A 25,171-nucleotide genomic window follows, 5' to 3' on the forward strand; every position below is an offset into this window, starting at 1 on the left:
AATCATCGAAATTGACCCTGACGATCTAATCGATCTCTACCACGAATTGTGATTGTTCTTCTGTAATAAACATAAAACTAAAAATCCATTAATGCCATTTCCTTCTCTTTTTTCTAAACTGGAGGGTAATTTAATAGTTACACTCCCTAAACGAAAAAACTTTCTCACATATTTAGAAATTAGGCAACGCCAATCTCTATTTATTTAAATTTCGAGGCAGCAAACGCCATCTAGCGCTCGAAATTCCAATCACTTTTCTCAAACTTTCAAAAACTTTCAAAATTCCATTCTAACTGAAAGCAAACGCCATCTGGCGTTCAAATTTACAAACCTATCACTCAATTTTTTTCTTTCCCTCTCAAATTCAATTTTTTTTCTCTCATCCACTGAACGCTTACGCCATCTGGCGCTCAGAATAAGCAATCTTTTTTCCTTTTCAAAAAATTTAAACATTTTTCTCATCTACTGAACGCCTACGCCATCTAGCGCTCAAAATAGCAAACTTTTTTCTTTTTTTTATTTTCAAACATTTTTTTCAAAGCTGAACGTCTTACGCCATCTAGCGCTCAGATTCGAAACTCTTTCTCCTTTTTTTGTTGGTGATCTAAAAATCAAAATTTTTTTTTCTCTTTCAAAGAAACGAACGTCTACGCCACATAGCGTTCAAAATTACAACTTCTTTTGTACACTTCAGAAATTGTGATTTTTCTTTTTATATTGAAGTAGTACGCCACTAATTATTATATTCTTTCCAAGAATTCCAAAATTTTCATTTATTTCATTAAAAAAATTGCAAATTAATGCCACCTAGCCTAAAGAAATAACGCTATGGTGGATCCCCATTTTTAAAACTTATGATTTCTTCGCCACTCCTAAAACCTTGCTTTGAATTCCTTATGCCATTGGAAGAGCCAAATTTTTTTGCACTCCGCTTAATGTCCAATAATCTTAGATCGTGCTAAGCCATTGTCCAAACCTCGCGACACCTGTATAACTGACAACAAAGTCGGTACAGTGCTCTAAGTTACCGAAAGCTAACTAAGAGCCAAATTTATTCGCCACATCTCACAGTCGCCTGATAAAGGAAGGAAGAAAATCCCAAGCCAGTGGAGTTTAAAAAATACGCCCACTGTTTGGAGTACAGCGAAACGCTACTCCCTTCCATTACTCGCAACTGGTGGCAACACGAAAGCTAAAAGCTTTCAACTCAATTTTTCGCCCACTTCTTTAAGGGAAATCCAGAAGTCGGACCCAGCTGTTACTACTAAGAATCAAGCAACGGAAAAGGTTGGAAAAACCCGACATCATCTGAAGAAAGTTCGGGGCACCTGGAAAGGAGCCCCTCTCGTCAAAATAACAGCCCTGGAAACGGACTACATCGGAGACACTGGACCCTACTCCCACACGGCATTCGCAAGACACCTGTGGTTGGAAGACGAAAAGATGGCTGACGACAGGTTTGAAACCAACAGCCAAGAAAAAGAAGTCGGAATTTTAATCGGAGTCGACCAAATGTTTGAGATCATTCCTAACGAACCGGCTATCCAAAGTCCGTGCGGCCTTAGAGCATACAACACAAAACTAGGTCGCATGATAGCTGGACCTTCGAAGGAAAAAAGATCGAAAAAAGAAAAGGCAATAATCCAGCAAATGCTACAATGCAGTAGCTTTTCCAATCATCAGACAGTATCATCGTACGCAGCCAGATGTCTCGATTCAGAATTTTATTTTACGAATCCCTCCGAAGATATGGACGTAATGGGAGCCGGCAAGGAGGCCAAAGAATTTTCGCCCGCCCAGCCAAGGCCTATGGAAGAAATTTCCAGCCAGGAGCTCAACCATACCTCCAAAAACAAAAAGGAAAAACGGAAAATCGTAAAAGAAGAATTGAAGCGGCAAACGGACTTTGACTTATCTCTGTTCTGGAAGCTGGAACACTTTGCCATTTTAGACGATTGTGATGCAGTGGAGCCAGACGATGCTCTCAGCTCCTTTGGCGACAAAATCACCCGTCAAAAAGATGGGCGATACTGCACCCCAATCCCGTGGAAAACGGACAAATGGAGGCTAGAAAAGAATTTCCTGATGGCAAAAGGAAGACTGGAGAGTCTATTGAAAAGACTCAAAAGAACACCAGAGCTTCTATCAGCCTACCATAAGGAAATAGACCAGCTTCGCGTCCAAAACTTCGTAGAGGAGGCAGACCAGAATTACGAAGGACTCCACACTTATCTGCCACACCATCCTGTCATCCGACAGGACAAAAAATCCACGAAGATTCGACCGGTATTCGACGGGGCGGCAAAATCAAAGTATGGCCCAAGCCTCAACGATGTCTTAGAAACCGGCCCGAACCTAAATCCCGATCTGCTAGCCGTCTTAATGCGATGCCGTTTGAACAAAATCGCATGGATAGCAGACATCGAAAAAGCTTTCTTAAACATCGCCCTGCATCCTGAAGACGCCGAAGCTGTCAGATTCCTGTGGATCACGGAGCCAGAAACGCCAAATCCGCCTCTAGTGGCATACAAGTGGAAACGAGTCCCATTTGGGCTCAGCTCCAGCCCATTTTTGCTGCGAGCTACACTAAACAAGCACCTAGACGGCATGGAATCAATCTACTCCACCACAGTAAGACAGCTCAAGGAGCAAATTTATGTTGACGACTACCTTGGAGGCGCCGACAACATTTCCACAGCCAAAACCAGGATACAAGAGACGAAATCCATCTTCCAGGAGGCAAAACTCAACATGCGAAGTTGGGTCACCAACGACAAAACAGTTCGCAAATTTCTCAGTGAAAAGGGGCTCATCAACCCCATAGTGAAGATTTTTACTCAGAAACTGGAAGAAGGTCAGCCTAAGGTCCTAGGGATTCGATGGGATACCGAATCCGACACCTTCCAATTCGATCCCGCACCTATCATCGAAGCTGCGACAGAATTGGGAGAACTAGTGACCAAAAGAAATATTTTAAGAATATCGGCAAGAGTATTCGATCCCATTGGGTTTCTAGCACCCACAACGCTCCTGCTGAAAATTTTCTACCAGAAACTTTGGGAAGCCGAAATTGACTGGGATGTGGAAGCGCCTCCTGAAATACGGAAGACATGGATAGCAGCCATGACTGGGTTGAACGAGTTTGCCAACTTAAAAATCCCACGTTGGATAGGCTACTCGAAAAGGGTCATACAAAATGCAGAAATTCATGTCTTCGGCGACGCATCCGAGGCCGCTTATGGAGCCGTTGCCTACGCAAGGCTACAAACCAAAAACGGCGACACAGTCATCCATTTTCTTGCTAGCAAGACAAAAGTGGCGCCTCTTCCAAAGAAAAAGGTCACCTTACCAAGATTGGAGCTATTAAGCTCACTTTTGGCGGCACGATTGGGAGAAAAACTCAAGAACTTTCTCCACATCGAATCGTGGCGAACTATATTCTGGGCTGACTCTCTAGTGGCACTTGGCTGGATCCGAGGAGACACCAACAGGTGGAAACCATTCGTCAGGAACCAAGTCGATGCTATTAAGAAACTTTCTGGCCCAAATTGGTGGCGGCACTGTCCAGGCGTCCAAAATCCTGCGGATCTCGCCTCGCGGGGAGCGCCAGCCGTAACGCTGGTACACTCCGAGCTATGGTGGAACGGACCATCATGGCTGAAAGAAGACGAAACCAAATGGCCGGATTCAACGCCCGAGGTAGAAGAACCCAGCATCCATGAAAGAATCGAAGCGGAAGCAAAATCAAAAACCGTCACCATGTCGGTAGCTTCCGTGGAGCCAGCCACTCCAGTGGAATGGCACCTGGATCGAATTCCGTCTTGGAATCGACTACTCAGAAGAACTGCTTGGATACTGAGATTCGCCTCCAAAAACCGCCCCACAAACGCCACACAAGTGAAGACTCCAATCAAGACAGGAGACGGAAAACAGATAATGGTAGAACATCTAAAAGTAGAGGAACTGACGAAAGCGGAGCTACTTATTTATAGGCAGCTCCAAAAAGAAGCTTTTCCCAAGACGTTTCAAGATCTGGAAGAAGGGCGGCAACCGCACCATAAGGAGAAAATTGCCGCACTCCGACCCGTGTGGGACGCAAGAGACAAGTTGATTAGAATAACAGGAAGAGTAGAGCTAGCGCTAAGAGACAGGGAGATTGAACCCGCCATCTTGCTTCCCGCTCAACATCCAGTCGTCAAACTAATCATCCAAGATCGACACGTCTCGCTAAAACACGCTGGAGTTAAAACCACTCTATCGGATCTAAGAGAACGTTTTTGGATCATCAAAGGACGCCAACAGACCAAATCAGTCTGGCACGCCTGCGTCAAGTGCCAACGGCTATCTTCACCGCCATTCAGAGAAATAGCTGCACCTCTACCGATTAATCGACTGAAACAAGCGAAAGCCTTCGAAATCACGGGTGTTGATTTCGCAGGGCCGCTATATTACAAACACCCAACATTGCGTAAGAAACGCAAGCAAACGGATCCTACATCCTCCACGGATCCCTCGTCAACGGATGGTCCGACTTTGGAGCCTACGGTAGAGCCTCCAGCGATGGAGCCCATTGAAGAACCTCCAACCACAGAACCATCGGAGGAAAATGAAGAAAATCTCCAATTGTACGAATCCTAAGCCAAAAAGAAAGGCACAATTAAACAGCCAAAGAGCTATGCCTGCCTATTTACCTGTGCTGTAACGAGGGCCGTCCATCTGGAGCTAACAAAAACAATGTCCGCGCGCGATTTCCTCCTCGCATTTCGAAGATTTTCCGCCAGGAGAGGTAGCGTCTCCATCATGTATTCGGACAATGCCCAAACATTCAGATGCGTCTCGAAACACTTGAAAGTCTTAAGATCCGACCCAGCGATCCACGACCTTCTGGCAATGCGGAAAACCGAATGGATTTTCTCGGCCAGCCTAGCCCCATGGTGGGGAGGGTTCTGGGAGCGCATGGTGCGGACGATGAAGGATTTGTTGAGGCGCTCCAATGGTCGTGCATGTCTGGAATACGACGAGCTAGAGGTTAGTCTCATTGAAACCGAGAGCGTGGTGAATGCACGGCCACTCACCTACGTGGCAGAAGGGAGCGACGACCCGCTCCCCATCACCCCGAACCAGTTTCTCAACAATAGGCGTTCGAACTGCACTCCGCCAGAGCCAGCCGAAAACCTCATGGCTCCCGACGCAACCAATTTGAAACTGCTGGAAATGGATCGTCAACGTAGGGAGTATGTCAGCGATATCTGCGAACGATTTGTGACGGATTACCTTCTCCAAATCGACAAGTTCCACTGTAAAGGGGGACCCGGCCGCAAGATCCGGGTAGGAGAAGTTGTCATCATTCACGATGACAACACCAAGCGCCTTATGTGGACGATAGGAGTAGTGAAGGAGCTAATCACTAGCAGAGACGGGTTGATCCGTTCGGTTATGGTCAAGACGCCGAACGGGAATCTTATCAACCGTGCCATTCAATCATTACACCCCTTAGAGCTACGTGAGGATCAGCCGGACGACGTCGAAATTCCACCTACGCCAGAGCTGGAATTGGAACCAGAAGAAGCAACTCCACCCGTGGCCGCCGCAGATCCAGTCGAGCAGGGAGAGCCGTGGACCACGGGCTCTGTTGGGGAGTGTGTTGGGAATATATCTCGTTCCCAACATCCGACAACACGAACTGGAAGACGGACACGACTTCCATTACGTTTTATTGAATATGATTTGGGTGGCCCTCGCTAGGAGGCCACCATGTTACAATTTTTTTGTGTAGCCCCGCCCCTCGGCCTACCGGCCGGAAAATGTACAGGGAAAGGGGCAATCAGTTACAAAATATACCTCACACCGTCAAGACAGCAGCCAGTGCTCCCGTGTGTTCTTATTTCATCATCACATTTTTCTCTTTACTAAGGTAAGTTCAGTCACGGGCTGGAAAAAATCTTACAGTATTCAATGTGAATACACTGTAATACCATGAGTTTTACTTCTATATGTAAACAGGATTAAATATACTTGTATTCAATGTGCATACACTGTAATATTATAATTTTATACTTCTACATGTAAACGGAATCAAATATACTTATATTCAATGTGCATACACTGTAATATTATGAATTTCCACTTCTACATGTAAACAGAATCAAATATACTTGTATTCAATGTGAATACACTGTGATACCATGAGTTTTTACTTCTATATGTAAACAGAACCAAATATACTTGTATTCAATGTGAATACACTGTGATATTATGAGTTTATCCTTCTACATATAAACAGAATCACAGAATGTGAATACACTGTGATATTATGAGTTTATACTTCTACATGTAAACAGAATCAAATATTCTTGTATTCAATATGAATACACTGTCATATTATGAGTTTTTACTTCTTCACGTAAACAGAATCAAATAAACTTGTATTCAATGTGAATACACTGTGATACCATGAGTTTTTACTTTTATACGTAAACAGGATCAAATATACTTGTATTCAATGTGAATACACTGTGATATTATGAGTTTATACTTCAACATGTAAAAAAATCAAAGAATGTGAATACACTGTGATATTATGAGTTTATAATTGTACATGTAAACAGAATCAAATATACTTGTATTCAATGTGAATACACTGTGATACTATGAGTTTTTACTTCCATATGTAAACAGGATCAAATATACTTGTATTCAATGTGAATACACTGTGATATTATGAGGTTATACTTCTACATGTAAAAAGAATCAAATATACTTGTATTCAATGGGAATACACCGTGATATAGTGAATTTACACTTCTACATGTAAACAGAATCAAATATACTTGAATTCAATGTGATTACACTGTGATTTTATGACTTTATTCTTCCACATGTAAACAGAAACACATATACTTGTATTCAATGTGAATACACTGTGATATTATATATTTACACTCCTACATGTAAACATAATCAAATATACTTGTATTCAATGTGAATACACTGTGATATTATGAGTTTATACTTCTCCATGTAAACAGAATCAAATATACTTGTATTCAATGTGAAAACACTGTGATACCATGAGTTTTTACTTCTATATGTAAACAGGATCAAATATACTTGTATTTAATGCTAATACACTGTGATATTATGTGGTTATACTTCTACATGTAAACTTAATCAAATATACTTGTATTCAATGTGAATACACTGTGATATTATGAATTTACACTTCTACATGTAAACAGAATCAAATATACTTGTATTCAATGTGAATACACAGTTATATTATGTGTTTATACTTCTACATGTGAACAAATTCAAATATACTTATATTCAATATGAATACACTGTGATATTATGAATTTACACTTCAACATGTAAACAGAATCAAATATACTTGTATTTAATGTGAATACACTGTTATATTATGTGTTTATACTTCTTCGTGTAAACAGAATCAAATATTCTTGTATTCAATGTGAACACACTGTGGTACCATGAGTTATTACTTCTATATGTAAACAGGATCAAATATTCTTGTATTCAATGTGAATACACTGTGATATTATTAGTTTATACTTCTACATGTAAACAGAATCAAATATACTTGTATTCAATGTGATTACACTGTGATATTATGAGTTTATTCTTCCACATGTAAACAGAATCAAATATACTTTTATTCAATGTGAATACACTGTAATACCATGAGTTTTTACTTTTATATATATACAGGATCAAATATACTTGTATTCAATGTGATTACACTGTGATATTATGAGTTTATCCTTCTACAAATAAACAGAATCACAGAATGTGAATACACTGTGATATTATGAGTTTATATTTCTACATGTAAACAGAGTCAAATATACTTGTATTCAATGTGAATACACTGTGATACCATGAGTTTTTACTTCTATATGTAAACAGGATCAAATATACTTGTATTAAATGTGAATAAACTGTGATACCATGAGTTTTTACTTCTATATGTAAACAGAATAAAATATACTTGTATTCATTGTGAATACACTGTGATACCATGAGTTTTTACTTCTATATGTAAACAGAACCAAATATACTTGTATTCAATGTGAATACACTGTGATATTATGAGTTTATCCTTCTACATATAAACAGAATCACAGAATGTGAATACACTGTGATATTATGAGTTTATACTTCTACATGTAAACAGAATCAAATATTCTTGTATTCAATATGAATACACTGTCATATTATGAGTTTTTACTTCTTCACGTAAACAGAATCAAATAAACTTGTATTCAATGTGAATACACTGTGATACCATGAGTTTTTACTTTTATACGTAAACAGGATCAAATATACTTGTATTCAATGTGAATACACTGTGATATTATGAGTTTATACTTCAACATGTAAAAAAAATCAAAGAATGTGAATACACTGTGATATTATGAGTTTATAATTGTACATGTAAACAGAATCAAATATACTTGTATTCAATGTGAATACACTGTGATACTATGAGTTTTTACTTCCATATGTAAACAGGATCAAATATACTTGTATTCAATGTGAATACACTGTGATATTATGAGGTTATACTTCTACATGTAAAAAGAATCAAATATACTTGTATTCAATGGGAATACACCGTGATATAGTAAATTTACACTTCTACATGTAAACAGAATCAAATATACTTGAATTCAATGTGATTACACTGTGATTTTATGACTTTATTCTTCCACATGTAAACAGAAACACATATACTTGTATTCAATGTGAATACACTGTGATATTATATATTTACACTCCTACATGTAAACATAATCAAATATACTTGTATTCAATGTGAATACACTGTGATATTATGAGTTTATACTTCTCCATGTAAACAGAATCAAATATACTTGTATTCAATGTGAAAACACTGTGATACCATGAGTTTTTACTTCTATATGTAAACAGGATCAAATATACTTGTATTTAATGCTAATACACTGTGATATTATGTGGTTATACTTCTACATGTAAACTTAATCAAATATACTTGTATTCAATGTGAATACACTGTGATATTATGAATTTACACTTCTACATGTAAACAGAATCAAATATACTTGTATTCAATGTGAATACACAGTTATATTATGTGTTTATACTTCTACATGTGAACAAATTCAAATATACTTATATTCAATATGAATACACTGTGATATTATGAATTTACACTTCAACATGTAAACAGAATCAAATATACTTGTATTTAATGTGAATACACTGTTATATTATGTGTTTATACTTCTTCGTGTAAACAGAATCAAATATTCTTGTATTCAATGTGAACACACTGTGGTACCATGAGTTATTACTTCTATATGTAAACAGGATCAAATATTCTTGTATTCAATGTGAATACACTGTGATATTATTAGTTTATACTTCTACATGTAAACAGAATCAAATATACTTGTATTCAATGTGATTACACTGTGATATTATGAGTTTATTCTTCCACATGTAAACAGAATCAAATATACTTTTATTCAATGTGAATACACTGTAATACCATGAGTTTTTACTTTTATATATATACAGGATCAAATATACTTGTATTCAATGTGATTACACTGTGATATTATGAGTTTATCCTTCTACAAATAAACAGAATCACAGAATGTGAATACACTGTGATATTATGAGTTTATATTTCTACATGTAAACAGAGTCAAATATACTTGTATTCAATGTGAATACACTGTGATACCATGAGTTTTTACTTCTATATGTAAACAGGATCAAATATACTTGTATTAAATGTGAATAAACTGTGATACCATGAGTTTTTACTTCTATATGTAAACAGAATAAAATATACTTGTATTCAATGTGAATACACTGTGATACCATGAGTTTTTACTTCTATATGTAAACAGAACCAAATATACTTGTATTCAATGTGAATACACTGTGATATTATGAGTTTATCCTTCTACATATAAACAGAATCACAGAATGTGAATACACTGTGATATTATGAGTTTATATTTCTACATGTAAACAGAATCAAATATTCTTGTATTCAATATGAATACACTGTCATATTATGAGTTTTTACTTCTTCACGTAAACAGAATCAAATAAACTTGTATTCAATGTGAATACACTGTGATACCATGAGTTTTTACTTTTATACGTAAACAGGATCAAATATACTTGTATTCAATGTGAATACACTGTGATATTATGAGTTTATACTTCAACATGTAAAAAAAATCAAAGAATGTGAATACACTGTGATATTATGAGTTTATAATTGTACATGTAAACAGAATCAAATATACTTGTATTCAATGTGAATACACTGTGATACTATGAGTTTTTACTTCCATATGTAAACAGGATCAAATATACTTGTATTCAATGTGAATACACTGTGATATTATGAGGTTATACTTCTACATGTAAAAAGAATCAAATATACTTGTATTCAATGGGAATACACCGTGATATAGTGAATTTACACTTCTACATGTAAACAGAATCAAATATACTTGAATTCAATGTGATTACACTGTGATTTTATGACTTTATTCTTCCACATGTAAACAGAAACACATATACTTGTATTCAATGTGAATACACTGTGATATTATATATTTACACTCCTACATGTAAACATAATCAAATATACTTGTATTCAATGTGAATACACTGTGATATTATGAGTTTATACTTCTCCATGTAAACAGAATCAAATATACTTGTATTCAATGTGAAAACACTGTGATACCATGAGTTTTTACTTCTATATGTAAACAGGATCAAATATACTTGTATTTAATGCTAATACACTGTGATATTATGTGGTTATACTTCTACATGTAAACTTAATCAAATATACTTGTATTCAATGTGAATACACTGTGATATTATGAATTTACACTTCTACATGTAAACAGAATCAAATATACTTGTATTCAATGTGAATACACAGTTATATTATGTGTTTATACTTCTACATGTGAACAAATTCAAATATACTTATATTCAATATGAATACACTGTGATATTATGAATTTACACTTCAACATGTAAACAGAATCAAATATACTTGTATTTAATGTGAATACACTGTTATATTATGTGTTTATACTTCTTCGTGTAAACAGAATCAAATATTCTTGTATTCAATGTGAACACACTGTGGTACCATGAGTTATTACTTCTATATGTAAACAGGATCAAATATTCTTGTATTCAATGTGAATACACTGTGATATTATTAGTTTATACTTCTACATGTAAACAGAATCAAATATACTTGTATTCAATGTGATTACACTGTGATATTATGAGTTTATTCTTCCACATGTAAACAGAATCAAATATACTTTTATTCAATGTGAATACACTGTAATACCATGAGTTTTTACTTTTATATGTATACAGGATCAAATATACTTGTATTCAATGTGATTACACTGTGATATTATGAGTTTATCCTTCTACAAATAAACAGAATCACAGAATGTGAATACACTGTGATATTATGAGTTTATATTTCTACATGTAAACAGAGTCAAATATACTTGTATTTAATGTGAATACACTGTGATACCATGAGTTTTTACTTCTATATGTAAACAGGATCAAATATACTTGTATTAAATGTGAATAAACTGTGATACCATGAGTTTTTACTTCTATATGTAAACAGAATAAAATATACTTGTATTCATTGTGAATACACTGTCATATTATTAGTTTATACCAGTACATGTAAACAGAATCAAATATACTTGTATTCAATGTGAATACACTGTAATACCATGAGTTTTACTTCTATATGTAAACAGGATTAAATATACTTGTATTCAATGTGCATACATTGTAATATTATAACTTTATACTTCTACATGTAAACAGAATCAAATATACTTATAATCAAAGTGAATACACTGTAATATTATGAATTTTCACTTTTACATGTAAACAGAATCAAATATACATGTATTCAATGTGAATACACTGTGATACCATGAGTTTTTACTTCTATATGTAAACAGAACCAAAAATACTTATATTCAATTTGAATACACTGTTATATTATGAATTTATACTTCTACATGTAAACAGAATCAAATATCCTTGTATTCAATGAGATTACACTGTGATACCATGAGTTTTTACTTCTATACGTAAACAGGATCAAATATACTTGTATTCAATGTGAATACACTGTGATACCATGAGTTTTTACTTCTCTATGTAAACATGATAAAATATACTTGTATTCAATGTGAATACACTGTTATATTATTAGTTTATACTTCTACATGTAAACATAATCAAATATACTTGTATTCAATGTGAATACATTGTGATACCATGAGTTTTTACTTCTTTTTGTAAAAAGGATCAAATATACTTGTATTCAATGTGAATACACTGTGATACCATGAGTTTTTACTTCTACATGTAAACAGAATCAAATATACTTGTATTCAATGTGAATACACAGTGATACCATGACTTTTTACTTCGATATGTAAACAGCTTCAAATATACTTGTATTCAATGTGAATACAATGTGATATTATAAATTTTTACTTCTACATGTAAACAGAATCAAATCTACTTTTATTCAATATGAATACACTGTGATACCATGAGTTTTTACTTCTACATGTAAACAGAATCAAATATACTTGTATTCAATGTGAATACATTGTGATACAATGAGTTTTTACTTCTAAATGTAAACAGGGTCAAATATACTTGTATTCAATGTGAATACACTTTTATATTATGAGTTCATACTTCTACATGTAAACAGAATGAAATATACTTGTATTCAATGTGAATACATTGGGATTACATGAGTTTTTACTTCTATATGTAAACAGGATCAAATATACTGGTTTTCGATGTGAATACACTGTTATATTACGAGTTTATACTTCTACATGTAAACAGAATCAAACATAGTTGTATTCAATGTAAATAAACTGTTATATTATGAGTTTATACTTCTACATGTAAACAGAATCAAATATATTTGAATTCAATGTGAATACACTGTGATGCCATAAGTTTTTACTTCTATACATAAACAGGATCAAATATACTTGTATTCAATATGAATACACTGTGATATCATGAGTTTTTACTTCTAAATGTAAACAGAATCAAATTTACTTGTATTCAATGTGAATAAACTGTTATATCATGAGTTTATACTTCTACATGTAAACCTAATCAAATATACTTGAATTCAATGTGAATACACTGTGATACCATGAGTTTTTACTTCTATATATATACCGGATCAAATATACTTGTATTCAATGTGAATACTATGTGATGTCATGAGTTTTTACTTCTAAATGTAAACAGAATCAAATTTACTTGTATTCAATGTGAATACACTGTTATACCATGAGTTTATGCTTGTACATGTTGTTCAGTATTGTATGAACCTTAAAGAAACGTTGAGCCAATAAATACAATAATTATACCTGAGATCTACGGGGTCACAAAAGATGTATTCTTCTTCTTTCTAACCCCCTATATTCCACTCGCTACAACACTTAATCAGCGGAGGAAAAGAAACGTCAGGATTAATCAGGTAAGAAAACGTGTGTGTTCCCGTCCGTCGTCTGCTTTCCCGTTGCCAGATCTTTCATTTGGAACATAGTCCCCTCCTCAGAAAGAGGAGTCCATGGCTCTTCGTAAGAGACACAGTTTCACGACGGGCCGTCGGTATTCGCCGGTCGTCGTCTTTACCCAGACGGTCCGGACCACCTGCTCTCCGGACGGCAGTGAAGATTTCGCCGGTAACAGCCGGCTGACCGTACCCGTCAGCCACGTCCCCCTCGGTGCATTTTGGTCCACGATGAGTACTAGGTCGCCGACTTGGACGTTGCGGCTCTTCCGGGTCCATTTCCGTCTCTCCATCAATGACGGTACATACTCCGTCATCCAGCGACGCCAGAACCGGATGGTTATCTCTTGTGCCTGCTTCCAGCGTTTGCGCGACAGCGGCCCATCTTCATCGAACAAATCAGGAGGAATGTGTGGGTGGGCTCGGCCTAGAAGAAAGTGATTGGGGTTGAGTGGGCTTTCGTGTTCCGGGTCGACGCTCAGGTGTGTCAGCGGGCGAGCGTCCAGGATAGCAATCACTTCTGCTAGGACGGTACGCAGCACTTCTTCGTTCACCGTGGTGGTGCCCAGCACTACCTTAAGCGCCGATTTCGCTGATTTGACCAAGCTTTCCCAGGATCCGCCAAAATGTGAGGCTGATGGAGGGGAGAATTGCCAGTTGATGCCTTTATCAGCCATTTCCGCCACCAATCGGCCCTCGCTAATAATCCTTGCCAGCCCTTTTTTCAATTCCTTTTCGCAGGCTGTCAGGTTGGTCCCATTATCGCTCCACACGTTCTTTGGGAGCCTCGCAGAGCTACGAAGCGACGCCAGGCCATGAGGCATGAGTCGGTGTCCTGGGTGTTGGCTAGCTTCAGGTGGACAGCCCTCGTGACGAGGCAGGTGAATAGCACCCCGTACCTTTTCTTCGTACTCCGCTTGACTGGAACGTGCAGTGGGCCAAAGTAATCGACCCCGACATTGCTGAACGGTGGTTGGAAAGGCGTCACTCAACAGGCGGGAAGGGGTGCCATTTCCGGAGCCAATGGTTTCGCGTGTCGCTTCCGACAGTCTAGGCAGGAGTTGACCACTTGGCGCACCGTTCTTCTTCCTCTGACGATCCAATAGGTGGCGCTCACCTCATAGAGTGTCCTTTCGGTCGAGTCGTGAAATCGAGACTCATGGGTGTTGACGATGATGAGCCTCGTCAACTTGTGGTGATGGGGTAAGATAACTGGATGCTTGGCGTCCTCGTTCATAGTGGCATGTTGCAGGCGTCCTCCCACTCGCAACAAACCATCTGAATCAAGAAATGGAGAGAGTTTGCGGAGCGGTGAATCGCGTCCGATTTGGTTGCCTTTGGCCAACGCATTGATCTCGCTGGCAAACGCTGACTTTTGGACCATTTTTATGCAGCAATCTAGACCAGCCCGCAACAATGACGGCGTTAACTCCTCGCCCGGGGCAGCATTCAACCCGGCGACGGATCGCTTAAGAGCGGAGAGCGTGGTGCTGGACTCGATTAGATTGCCGATCGTCAGCGGGGGAAGACTGGAAGCTCCTGCTTCTGTCACCACCACGACATTCACCCTCACCTCCTCACACACAGCTACTGGTCTTACGATTTCCAGGGCTTCCGGCTGCACCGCTCCTCCTCCGAACCTTTGTGGCCACTCCTCTTCTCCCATTAGCAGAAAGGCAGGTCCTGCTAGGCTTTGGTGGCCTTCCGTCAGCTCGCTCGCTTCTATTCCTCGGCTTAGGTCATCGGCGGGGTTTAGTTCTGAGGGAACATGACGCCACCTGGACGCAGGAGAGACGGACAATATCTGTTCTTTGCGGCTGCTGATGAACTGGGCGTACAGCGTAGCCTCCGAACGCAGCCAGTAGAGAACGTTATTGGAGTCTGACCAACACCAATGCGACCAGCAGGGAAACTGTAGTAGCTGAAGATACCGTTTGAGGAGCCGTGCTCCTAGCAGCGCGGCCATTAGCTCCAACCGAGTCAATGTTTGTTGTTTTACCGGGGCCACTCTTGATCGGGCTGCGACCAGGCGAAGAGCGATTTTTCCGCGATACTCACTTCGTTGGAGCAAGCTGGCTCCCAGGGCGAATAATGAGGCATCACAGAAGAGGTGAAGTGTGATTGTCGTGTCGTTTGCAGGAAACGAGGTTGGGCGGAGACAACGTGGTACCCGAAGTTCCCGAAGGCTTTCCAGGCTCCTTACGAAGCAGTCCCACCACTCTTGCAAGTCCGGCGGTAGCTGGTGGTCACACCCCAATTTCTTCGGACGCCGTTCGTCGGGCTGTACGTCGCGACCTACGCACCATGCATCTTGCAGCAATACTTGGGCGGTTATTGTAACTGCCGCCCGAAATCCCATCGGGTCGTAGATCGCGGATACGGCGGACAGGACTTGTCTTTTCGTTATCGCTGTCGGTATGACGAGGGTGAAGAAGAAATGGTCTCCTTCGCCGTTCCATTCCAGTCCGAGGGTTCGATGAACCGGGAGGGCGTCCAGGTCTATGTTGAGATCCGGATTGGCGCGCTCGGTAGCTGGTAGCGACTGAAGGATCTCTCTGGCCGAGGTCACCATCTGGCCGAGGACAAAACCTCCCAGGAACAGCAACTCGCGTAGCCTGCGGCAGGTTGCTATTCCTTCTTCTATTGTGTTGAACGAGTCCAAATAGTTGTCCGCGTAGAATTTTTTAGCTATAAGCTCGGCCACGTCAGCATATTCCGGGTGATCCTCGATGATGTGGCGTAAAACGTAAGCAGCACACGTTGGAGAGGAGCTTGCGCCGAATATGAGGACCAACATTTGGTGCGCGATCGGTATGCCCGGGACTCCTGGGCGTCGCTAGAAAAACCGAAACACAGTTTGATCCTCGGGTCTAACCCGTACTTGAAGAAACATTTTATTAATGTCCATGCTCACGGCGTGTGGTTTCTCTCGGAAGAAGAATAGTACGTCCAACATATCGGCCATTAGCAATGGGCCATTGTGGAGGGCATCATTCAGGCAAATGTTGTTGAACTTGCTCCGGGCGTCGAAAACTAGTCGCGGCTTGCCTGGTTTGTTTGGCTGTTCGACTAGTCCGTGAGGAACGTACCAAGTTTTTCCTACCGGTCCTTTTAGTTCACTCATTTGCAATCGTCGAGCGAACCCCATGTCCATGTATAGCTCAATTGCTTTACTTTACTTTTGGGCGTACACTGGGTCGGTGCGAAAGCGACTTTCCACTGCGTACAGACGTCTAAGCGCGGCGCTCCTGTTGTTGGGTAGTTTAACTGGTGGGGTCAGGAAGGGGAGCCCAATTTCATATCTTGGTTCAGATGCACTGCCTATTTTTCTAATCGTTTTCTTTAAGAAAGCGAGCGGGTTTTCGTCTTTCATTGATATTATTCTTCTATTGTCTTCTGGTGAACCACACATTTCTTGCAGCCAAAACTGCGTGAGGACGTCATCGTTTTCTTTTGCTTGGATGCTGTTGCATGAGACGGTGGTGGAGAGACAAACTTCTTTGGGCGCGTTTCCTTGTACACCCGAGTCCATTAATATGTGCCCCCTCGGAATGGCGGGAAAACTTTAGCACCGCTGTAAATTTCGAAGACGGATAGTATTTTGCAGCGGCATGAATAATAGCTGTTTTCCGGTATTCTTGGTCCCCGAAAATTAGGTAAAAATATTGTTTTCGAAGCAACCAGAGGTTGGGGAAGGGGATAGAAAAACAAAAACAAAAAAACGAAAACTGATGAAAAACAAAAGAATTTTATTTCAATATAATAGAAAAAGTATAGCTTGTCATAAGGCTTCTGTTTTTTTCTTATTTGTTAATATCTTGTCCATCCACCTTCAGCATCAATAACCTTCTGAAGACGTTCTGGCATACTTTCAATTAAATGTTGAAGAATGTTCTCGTTTTCAGCAAGTTTTTCCCATTCATTGCGTACTAATTCAAATAACAAATTAGCGTTGTTGGCATCACGCGCGTGATACGGCAACCCGTCTCCGGTTCTAGATTTCGTTAATTTGCAGACGAGATAACCCCAAATATTTTCAATCGGGTTCATATCTGCACCTTTCGTCGGCCAATCTAGGGCAATGAGCTGTGGATGCAAAGCTAGCCATTCTCTAGTATGCCGTGCATTGTGAATTGCCGAACTAAATGCAAAAATATTAGTATAGTAAAATGACATAAAGTAGTAGCGTATTACTTGTCTTGGACGAAAACAACGGGGTCTACACCTGGAAACTCCGCCAGCACGTAGGGTAATAAAGTTTGTTCTAATACGCTTGTTACGTATTGAGCCGAAGTTAAATTGTTGGTAACGCGATAAAGTGGCGTTATTCCACCCAACCACATCCCACCCCAAACGCTTACCGTTGTTCTGCCGCTTCTTTTAATCGAATAAATATTTTTCCGATCGAATCTTTCGTTGGCTGATCGGCGAACCCTGAGTTGTCCGTGCGCGGCCGATGACCATGATTTTTCATCCGTGAAAACTACCCATCGCCAAAATTCTAATGGGTAATGAACGTATCGCCTTGCGAAATGTAAGCGTGCTGCTCGATGTTCTTCGGTTAGAATGTCCTTAACTGCAGCAATACGTGAATTCATCCCACAGTTGTTCAGCCGCCTCGTAATGGAATTCTTTGATAAATGATCAAGTCTGACATGTGCCGCAATATCCCGAGAATTGCTGAAATTGTTAAGAACCGCTGCGGAAAAAAAAAATCGTCAAAACTGATAAAATATAAGTTTAAATAACAAATTTCAAACCTGAACAAGCTAATAAAAAATCTTCGTTTTCCGTCGTATGTCTAGGCCGACCATTAACATTAAATTTAGGTTCTAAATTTTCTCTTTCTTCGTAACGATCAATCCAGCGGAAAACCGATACCTTATGGATATTTAAATGTTTAGCGATTCTTTTCGCACTTCCAAAATTATTCCTGTATAGTCTTATTATTTCTATACGAATTGCTGGGGATAATCTATAACTGTCACGATGTAATTCGGGTAAAGGCCCGAAAAATCGTCCAACGTGTTCTAATACCCTTGCCATTTCTAATACTGAACAAAAATTTTTTTTAACTAAACGACAGTTACTCCTTTTCATTTTTTTGTCGTTTTTTTGTTTTTCTATCCCCTTCCCCAACCTCTGGTGGCTTCGAAAACCATATTTTTACCTAATTTTCGGGGACCAAGAATACCGGAACACAGCTATTATTCATGCCGCTGCAAAATACTATCCGTCTTCGAAATTTACAGCGGTGCTAAAGTTTTCCCGCCATTCCGAGGGGGCACATATTAATGGACTCGGGTCTACCGTACAACCAAATGGTGTTTTTACTCCATCAAGGCTTCCGTTTGATGATTGTCGGAGATCTAATTGTCGAAGAGCTTCAGGAACGTTTGCTCCAATGAAAATGCCAACTTCTCTCCAGTCAAAGTTTGATAGCTCTACGTCTCTAAGATTTGGCCAGCGATTTTGGTGTTGTTTCCAATAGATGAATCTTTTATTGATTTGTAGTTCTGGTACGATGATTAGCGGATTGACTGTGAGCTTGCTGTTGGAGTTTGTCGTAGACGAGATTTGGCAGTGGGTTTTGATTAAGGTTAGTTTTGGATCCTGCCCGTGAAAGGTTTTCAGATTCATTTTTGTTCGCTCCCCAGTGAGATTTAAAACAAGCGCCAGTTCCTTTGAAATAAGTGATGTTTCGCAGCCGGGATCTAGTAAGGCTACGGTTGACACGACGTTTGGGCCGTTGTGCACGAGGAGGCGTACATACGGTGAAACAGCAAACCAACGAGCGTCATGTCCTCCCGTCGGCGTTGTTTCGGTGTTTGGTTGGCGTCACTTGGAGGATGGACGGAATCGGCCTCGACTTGAGGGGCGACTTTGATGTCCAGGTGCTGCTCGAGATGCACCGTGAATCAGCGTGTTATGTGAGGCGTTGTTGCAGACTTTGCATCGTAGTGATTTTTTACATTCGCGGCACAAGTGGTTGTGCCCCAAGCAACGGAAGCAGTTGTCCAAATCGAACACTGCTTTCGCCCTGTCGTCGGCCGACATTTCCAGGAATTGAGTGCAACGCTCCAGAGCGTGACCCGGCTCTTCATTGCAGACACTGCATTTGCTCAGTACTCCTTGTTCAGCAGCTACCGCGTTCACTGTTGGTTGGGTTGTTTTGTTTGTGTTTGCCGCACGATAGAACGATTGGTTACTATTCCGGGTCCAACCAGATCCATTTTCTTGGTGACGCTGGCGAGTCGAGTGTTGCGGGGGGGGGGGGGCAATTGTTGAGGTTGGAGGCTTGGTTTGCGGAATCACGCCCTGTATATTTTTCATTCCCATCAGCTCAAAGCCGAGCCACGCATTCAGATCGCGTAGTGTGGGTACTCTTGGAAAAAGTCGCGTTACGTTCCTTCCCCATCTCTACAGCAAGTGTGTAGGCAATTTTAAAACGAGTCCTTCCAAAGCTACGCTCGATTCCAGTTCGTGAACGTAACCAGCAGCATCCAGAGTAGCGACTGCACCGTTTAGCTGCGTTGAAAATGTCTCGAGGTTGGATCCTCCTTCGCCGAGCGAGATGGCCATTAAGTGTTGAATGTACGAACGGACTACCAAGTGCGGGTGGCCGTACTTACGGTGTAATTCGTGTAGAGCTGCTTGATACGCCAGTGGTGTGTTGAAGATTTGGCTCATTCCCTCTCGAATAGGAGCCGCTAGCATCGTTGATAGCATAGTGAGTCGCTGTACGTCTGATGGAAAGACGTCGTGAATCATGCTCTTTACGGTTTGAATGAACATAGGCCAGTCGCGAGCTTCTCCCCCAAAGGTGGCTGCTTTGGCCAGCATGGCCATTGTCATCATCGCGTCGCCTCCTCCTGTCATTTGAACTACCGGCACGAACGGCTGGAATATCCAAGCATCGACTGTGTTGGGGATCGTCGACCCATTCGTTGTCCCGTTTCCGGTTGTGTCGTATCTTCGGGAAGTTGAAGGTGGGTCGACTTGCGAAATTTCGTGCTGGAACCCGACGTTTCTAATAGGAGTTGAAGTCCTAGGTGTTGAGTTGGTGGCTTACTGAACTGGGTTCGTCGTTGATGTACTCAATCTCCTACGAAGTTCAGCTCGCTCGGTGTCCTCCGCCAACCGCTTTCTCGCTATTTCTTCGTCTTCTTGGTCATGACGGCGCTTAAGAGCTGCGTCTTGGTTTTTGATTATTATGAGTGAGGCTGCGTGATCCTCAGCTGCTGTTTCAGCTCTTTTGTTGGCTGTCTCTGCTGCCATTTTTGCATCTGCCGCTCTTTGTTCCGCCTCTTGTAGTTTTTGCACAATGAGGTCCTCTGCGGCCACTCGAGCGTATTTTTCTTCTGTCTCTTCTTTTTCTTTTTGCTTGCGTGATCGTTCGTCGGCTGCGTTCGTTTTGGCAACGTATGTCTCTACTGCTTCATTCACGAGTGTGTAGGCTCCATCCAGATCGTAGGCCCATTTCTCGACTTTTTCCTTCTCCTCGCTATCTGGGCCAGCCACTACCTCTGCTGAGCATTTTGTATGCATTCGCATACATTCTTCATAATGTTCCTTCAGCGATTGTTTCAGTAATTATACGGCCTCAATGCTTTTAGAGTGAGCTATTGCATTCTCAATGGATTTAGCAAGCCTCGTGAACTTGTTACGTGATGTTTTTCGGTTACGCTTAGCCTCTTCAGGCGTCAAGGTGCTCTCATCGAGCTCACTTTCTGACGATGTTGAAATTTCTACTTTCTACACGACCTGTTTTAATCGGTCAGTTTTCTTCTCTATCTAGAATTAATTTACGCCTTAAGGCCAGGTTCTTTTGAGTTTCGTACTATTTCTTTTACCTTTGTTCCTTATTGAGGTCGACTTGTCCCTTAAGGTTCTGCGATATCTTTCTCCAATAGTTTTATACTCTTAAGAGTCAGTTGCGAATTCTTGCTCTTGAGAGCCAATTACTTGCCTTAAGGCTGTATCTTTTAACAGTAATGCAATTGAATGGAAGAGGCAAGTTGTGTCAACCAATATTTCTCAGAGTGGTTTGTGACAAACTTATGAGCTGTCAACTCTGTGATAACACTCCATTGTTCTTACAGATTATGTCGACTTATCACATATGGTTTCGCTGTAAATTATAAGATATTAGTTAGTAGATCAAAAAAAAATTTTTTTAACGTAAACGAGCAAGCTGGTTTTATGACAGCCGGGTTTCGGCATCATTATGTTCAGTATTGTATGAACCTTAAAGAAACGTTGAGCCAATAAATACAATAATTATACCTGAGATCTACGAGGTCACAAAAGATGTATTCTTCTTCTTTCTAACCTCCTATATTCCACTCACTATAACACTTAATCAGCGGAGGAAAAGAAACGTCAGGATTAATCAGGTAAGAAAACGTGTGTGGCCCCGTCCGTTGTCTGCTCTCCCGTAGCCAGATCTTCCATTTGGAACACATGGAAACAGAATCAAATATAATTGTATTCAATGTGAATACACTGTGATACCACGAGTTTTTACTTCTATATGTAAACAGCATCAAATATACTTGTATTCAATGTGAATACAATTTTATATTATGAGTTTATACTTCTACATGTAAACAGAATCAAATATACTTGTATTCAATGTGAATAAACTGTTATATTATGAGTTTATACTTCTACATGTAAAAAGAATCAAATATACTTGTATTCAATGTGAATACACTGTGATACCATTAGTTTTATTTTCTTTATGTAAACAGGATCAAATATACTTGTATTCAATGTGAATACACTGTGATACCATGAGTTTTTACTTCTATATGTTAACAGGGTCAAATATACTTGTATTCAATGTGAATAAACTGTTATATTATGAGTTTATACTTCTACATGTAAACAGAATAAAATATACTGGAATTCAATGTTAATACACTGTGATACCATGAGTTTTTACTTCTATATGTAAACAGGATCGAATATACTTGTATTCAATGTGAATACACTGTTATATTATGAGTTTATACTTCTACATGTAAACAGAATCAAATATACTTGTATTCAATGTGAATAAACTGTTATATTATGAGTTTATATTTGACATCTAAACAGAATCAAATATACTTGTATTCTATGTGAATATACTGTGATATAAATTTATACTACTAGATGTAAACAGAATCAAATATACTTGTATTCAATGTTAATACACTGTGATACCATGAGTTTTTACTTCTATATGTAAACAGGATCAAATATACTTGTATTCAATGTGAATACACTGTTATATTATGAGTTCATACTTCTACATGTAAACAGAATGAAATATACTTGTATTCAATGTGAATACACTGTGAAACCACGAGTTTTTACTTCTATATGTAAACAGGATTAAATATACTTTTATTCAATGTGAATACACTGTTATATTATGAGTTTATACTTCTAAATGAAAACAGAATCAAATATACTTGTATTCAATGTGAATACACTGTTATATTATGAGTTTATACTTCTACATGTAAACAGAATCAAATATACTTGTATTCAATGGGAATACACTGTGATACCACGAGATTTAACTTCCATATTGTCCCGGGGGAACAACAGCAGATGTCTTTATCTGTTCCTAGAAGCGCCAAACTCAGACGCTATAGTTATGAATGTTCTACTTTCTGTTATGTTACCAGACATTACTCCCTAAATAAGTAGAAGTTCCAGAATAGCTTTAGAATGTGCAGCAAAATCTATTAACCTTAGGGAGAGGGCGTAATTTCAAAGCCATTTTAAAACCCATTGTTTTTCCATTATTAGTCTCTCTCTTTTCCCCTAACTAGACGCTTAGTAAAAGTAAGAATTCAATTCATTATTCGTGTAATCATTGTATTCCTTTTTTCCTGTGTTAAGAAAAATACAATCGTTTTCAAGTCAAGTGTGACTGTTCCCACGAATTTGGAACCTGTCTCGTTTTCTTGCGAAAATGGCGGACTGAGAACAGTAGAGACTTGTATTACGTAATCGAAGCTGCAGACTGTGTCTGCACACTGTAAAATGACGCTACAGACTCTGGACTCCAGACAAAAGACTAGCAAACTATCGAAGGGCGGAGGACAGACAAGCCTAAATGGAGGGAAGGGAAACAATAGCGAAGCGCGACATAAAGATGGCTTCGTTGCCAAATCAGGTAAGCGCTTGTCGCCGGAACAGTGACAAATGGTGGAGATGCAGCTCGTTACCCGTAGTTCACGAATTTTGTGCTGCTCTAAAAATTAGTCGATGCAGAAAAAATCTAATCCAAGATTTCCTAGTTGCCATCGCGATCCAAGTAGACGATTGCATCCAGAACTATCACCCGAATTGTCAGGTGGTGAAAGTGCAACAACAGGCCCAACATAAGATCCAGAAATCTCAACTTCTATTGAAAATCTAGTTACCTTAGGTGAAGTAAAATTTAAACAGAGCGATTTCAGCAACCATGAAAATCCGTCAGATTCAAGATCCGACTCCGAAGCAGATTTACAACCTAACTCCGAGGCAGATTCAAGATCCGACTCCGAAGCAGAATTAAGTGTGCCCACACATCTGGTTGTTCCTGTGATAGGACAACACCCTTTGGTACCTCCAAGACATCAGCAGAAATTTCAAGGTACAGCTATGGCAGCTGTTAGAAAATTTATAAGCCCACCTGTTTTTCGGAGGAGTCCAACGGAAGACGCTCGTCAATGGTTAGAGCGCTACGAAACAATTTCTACCCACAACGGTTGGAGAAATGCTGACAAAAGAAATAATTTCAGTATGTACTTGGATGATACTGCAAGAAATTGGTTCCTGTGCGCAAGACTCCCGAATGACTGGGAAGACACAGCAGCACAGGCAGCTGCTGCAGGAAATCCGGCTGTGGCCGCAGTACCCGGTCTATGTTCGGTGTTTTTGAAAGAATTTCAACCAGATAATTACGGTCTTTTCCAAGAGACCAGACTCAGAAGCAGGACCCAAGGAGTGGACGAGCCAACCATTAGGTACTACTACGAAATTCTCAATCTTTGCAGACTGGTTGGTCCGAAAATGTCAGAAACGCACCAATTGGAACACCTTTTTAGAGGACTTCGTCCAACTTTTTTCAGAAAAATTTATCCGCTGAAGCCCAAGACATGCGAAGAATTTTTGGCACTAGCAAAATCCTATACAGAAGCATCACTCATGTCAGACACACGAGGATGGAAGGATACGACAGCTGAGCCGCAGAAGCCTCAGGAGCAGTTACCAAACCTGTCAGTGGTCTACCCAGACCAGCATGAAGATTTGATGAAGACTATGAGAGAATTAATTCAAGAGACTTGCGAAAAGTTAATTTTAAAAGAGAAAAACGAGCAAGTAAATTCAAAAGGACCTTTTAAACCAAAAGGTTGCACTCTAACAGGAAGGCCGCAATGTTTTTTTTGTAAGAGGTCAGGACACATTGCTCGCAGCTGTTTCAAGAACCCTGAATCAGAACAATACAGGGGTCCGCCTAAAATTTCAGCCGCTGGG

General features: G+C 39.7%; 3 protein-coding genes and 1 pseudogene across 3 annotated transcripts; 2 read left to right on the forward strand and 2 right to left on the reverse strand.

Annotated features, from left to right (window-relative positions):
* Positions 1-2,085: 2,085 nt before the first annotated feature.
* Positions 2,086-4,638, forward strand: LOC123466894. The gene is made up of 3 exons (XM_045166988.1): positions 2,086-3,255; positions 3,334-4,242; positions 4,474-4,638. Exons 1-3 carry the CDS (start codon positions 2,086-2,088, stop codon positions 4,636-4,638), a joined length of 2,244 nt encoding a protein of 747 aa, XP_045022923.1.
* A 162-nt stretch (positions 4,639-4,800) lies between these two features.
* LOC123466895 lies at positions 4,801-5,918 on the forward strand. The gene is made up of 2 exons (XM_045166989.1): positions 4,801-5,639; positions 5,915-5,918. Exons 1-2 carry the CDS (start codon positions 4,801-4,803, stop codon positions 5,916-5,918), a joined length of 843 nt encoding a protein of 280 aa, XP_045022924.1.
* A 7,774-nt stretch (positions 5,919-13,692) lies between these two features.
* LOC123466896 lies at positions 13,693-16,799 on the reverse strand. Its single transcript, XM_045166990.1, has 3 exons — positions 16,533-16,799; positions 14,769-16,487; positions 13,693-14,613 (listed from the first exon to the last, which is right to left on the reverse strand). The coding sequence occupies exons 1-3, from the start codon at positions 16,797-16,799 to the stop codon at positions 13,693-13,695; spliced, it is 2,907 nt and encodes a 968-aa protein (XP_045022925.1).
* Positions 16,800-20,071: 3,272 nt separating this feature from the next.
* Positions 20,072-21,391, reverse strand: LOC116936202 (annotated as a pseudogene).
* Positions 21,392-25,171: the final 3,780 nt, after the last annotated feature.

Source organism: Daphnia magna, unplaced genomic scaffold (genome assembly GCF_020631705.1).
Source record: "Daphnia magna isolate NIES unplaced genomic scaffold, ASM2063170v1.1 Dm_contigs123, whole genome shotgun sequence".
Taxonomy (NCBI): Eukaryota; Metazoa; Arthropoda; class Branchiopoda; order Diplostraca; family Daphniidae; genus Daphnia; species Daphnia magna.

Excerpts from the sequence above, each read along its gene's own strand:
- LOC123466894 (XM_045166988.1), top strand. The coding sequence starts at position 2,086 with ATGGCAAAAGGAAGACTGGAGAGTCTATTGAAAAGACTCAAAAGAACA. Across the intron at positions 3,256-3,333 it reads CTTATGGAGCCGTTGCCTAC|AAAAAGGTCACCTTACCAAG; the intron begins GCAAGGCTACAA and ends CCTCTTCCAAAG. Across the intron at positions 4,243-4,473 it reads TCTCGCTAAAACACGCTGGA|AAACGCAAGCAAACGGATCC; the intron begins GTTAAAACCACT and ends ACATTGCGTAAG.
- LOC123466895 (XM_045166989.1), top strand. The coding sequence starts at position 4,801 with ATGTATTCGGACAATGCCCAAACATTCAGATGCGTCTCGAAACACTTG.
- LOC123466896 (XM_045166990.1), bottom strand. The coding sequence starts at position 16,799 with ATGGGGTTCGCTCGACGATTGCAAATGAGTGAACTAAAAGGACCGGTA. Across the intron at positions 16,488-16,532 it reads TTAATAAAATGTTTCTTCAA|CGACGCCCAGGAGTCCCGGG; the intron begins GTACGGGTTAGA and ends CGGTTTTTCTAG. Across the intron at positions 14,614-14,768 it reads CCGAAAGGACACTCTATGAG|CAATGTCGGGGTCGATTACT; the intron begins GTGAGCGCCACC and ends ACCACCGTTCAG.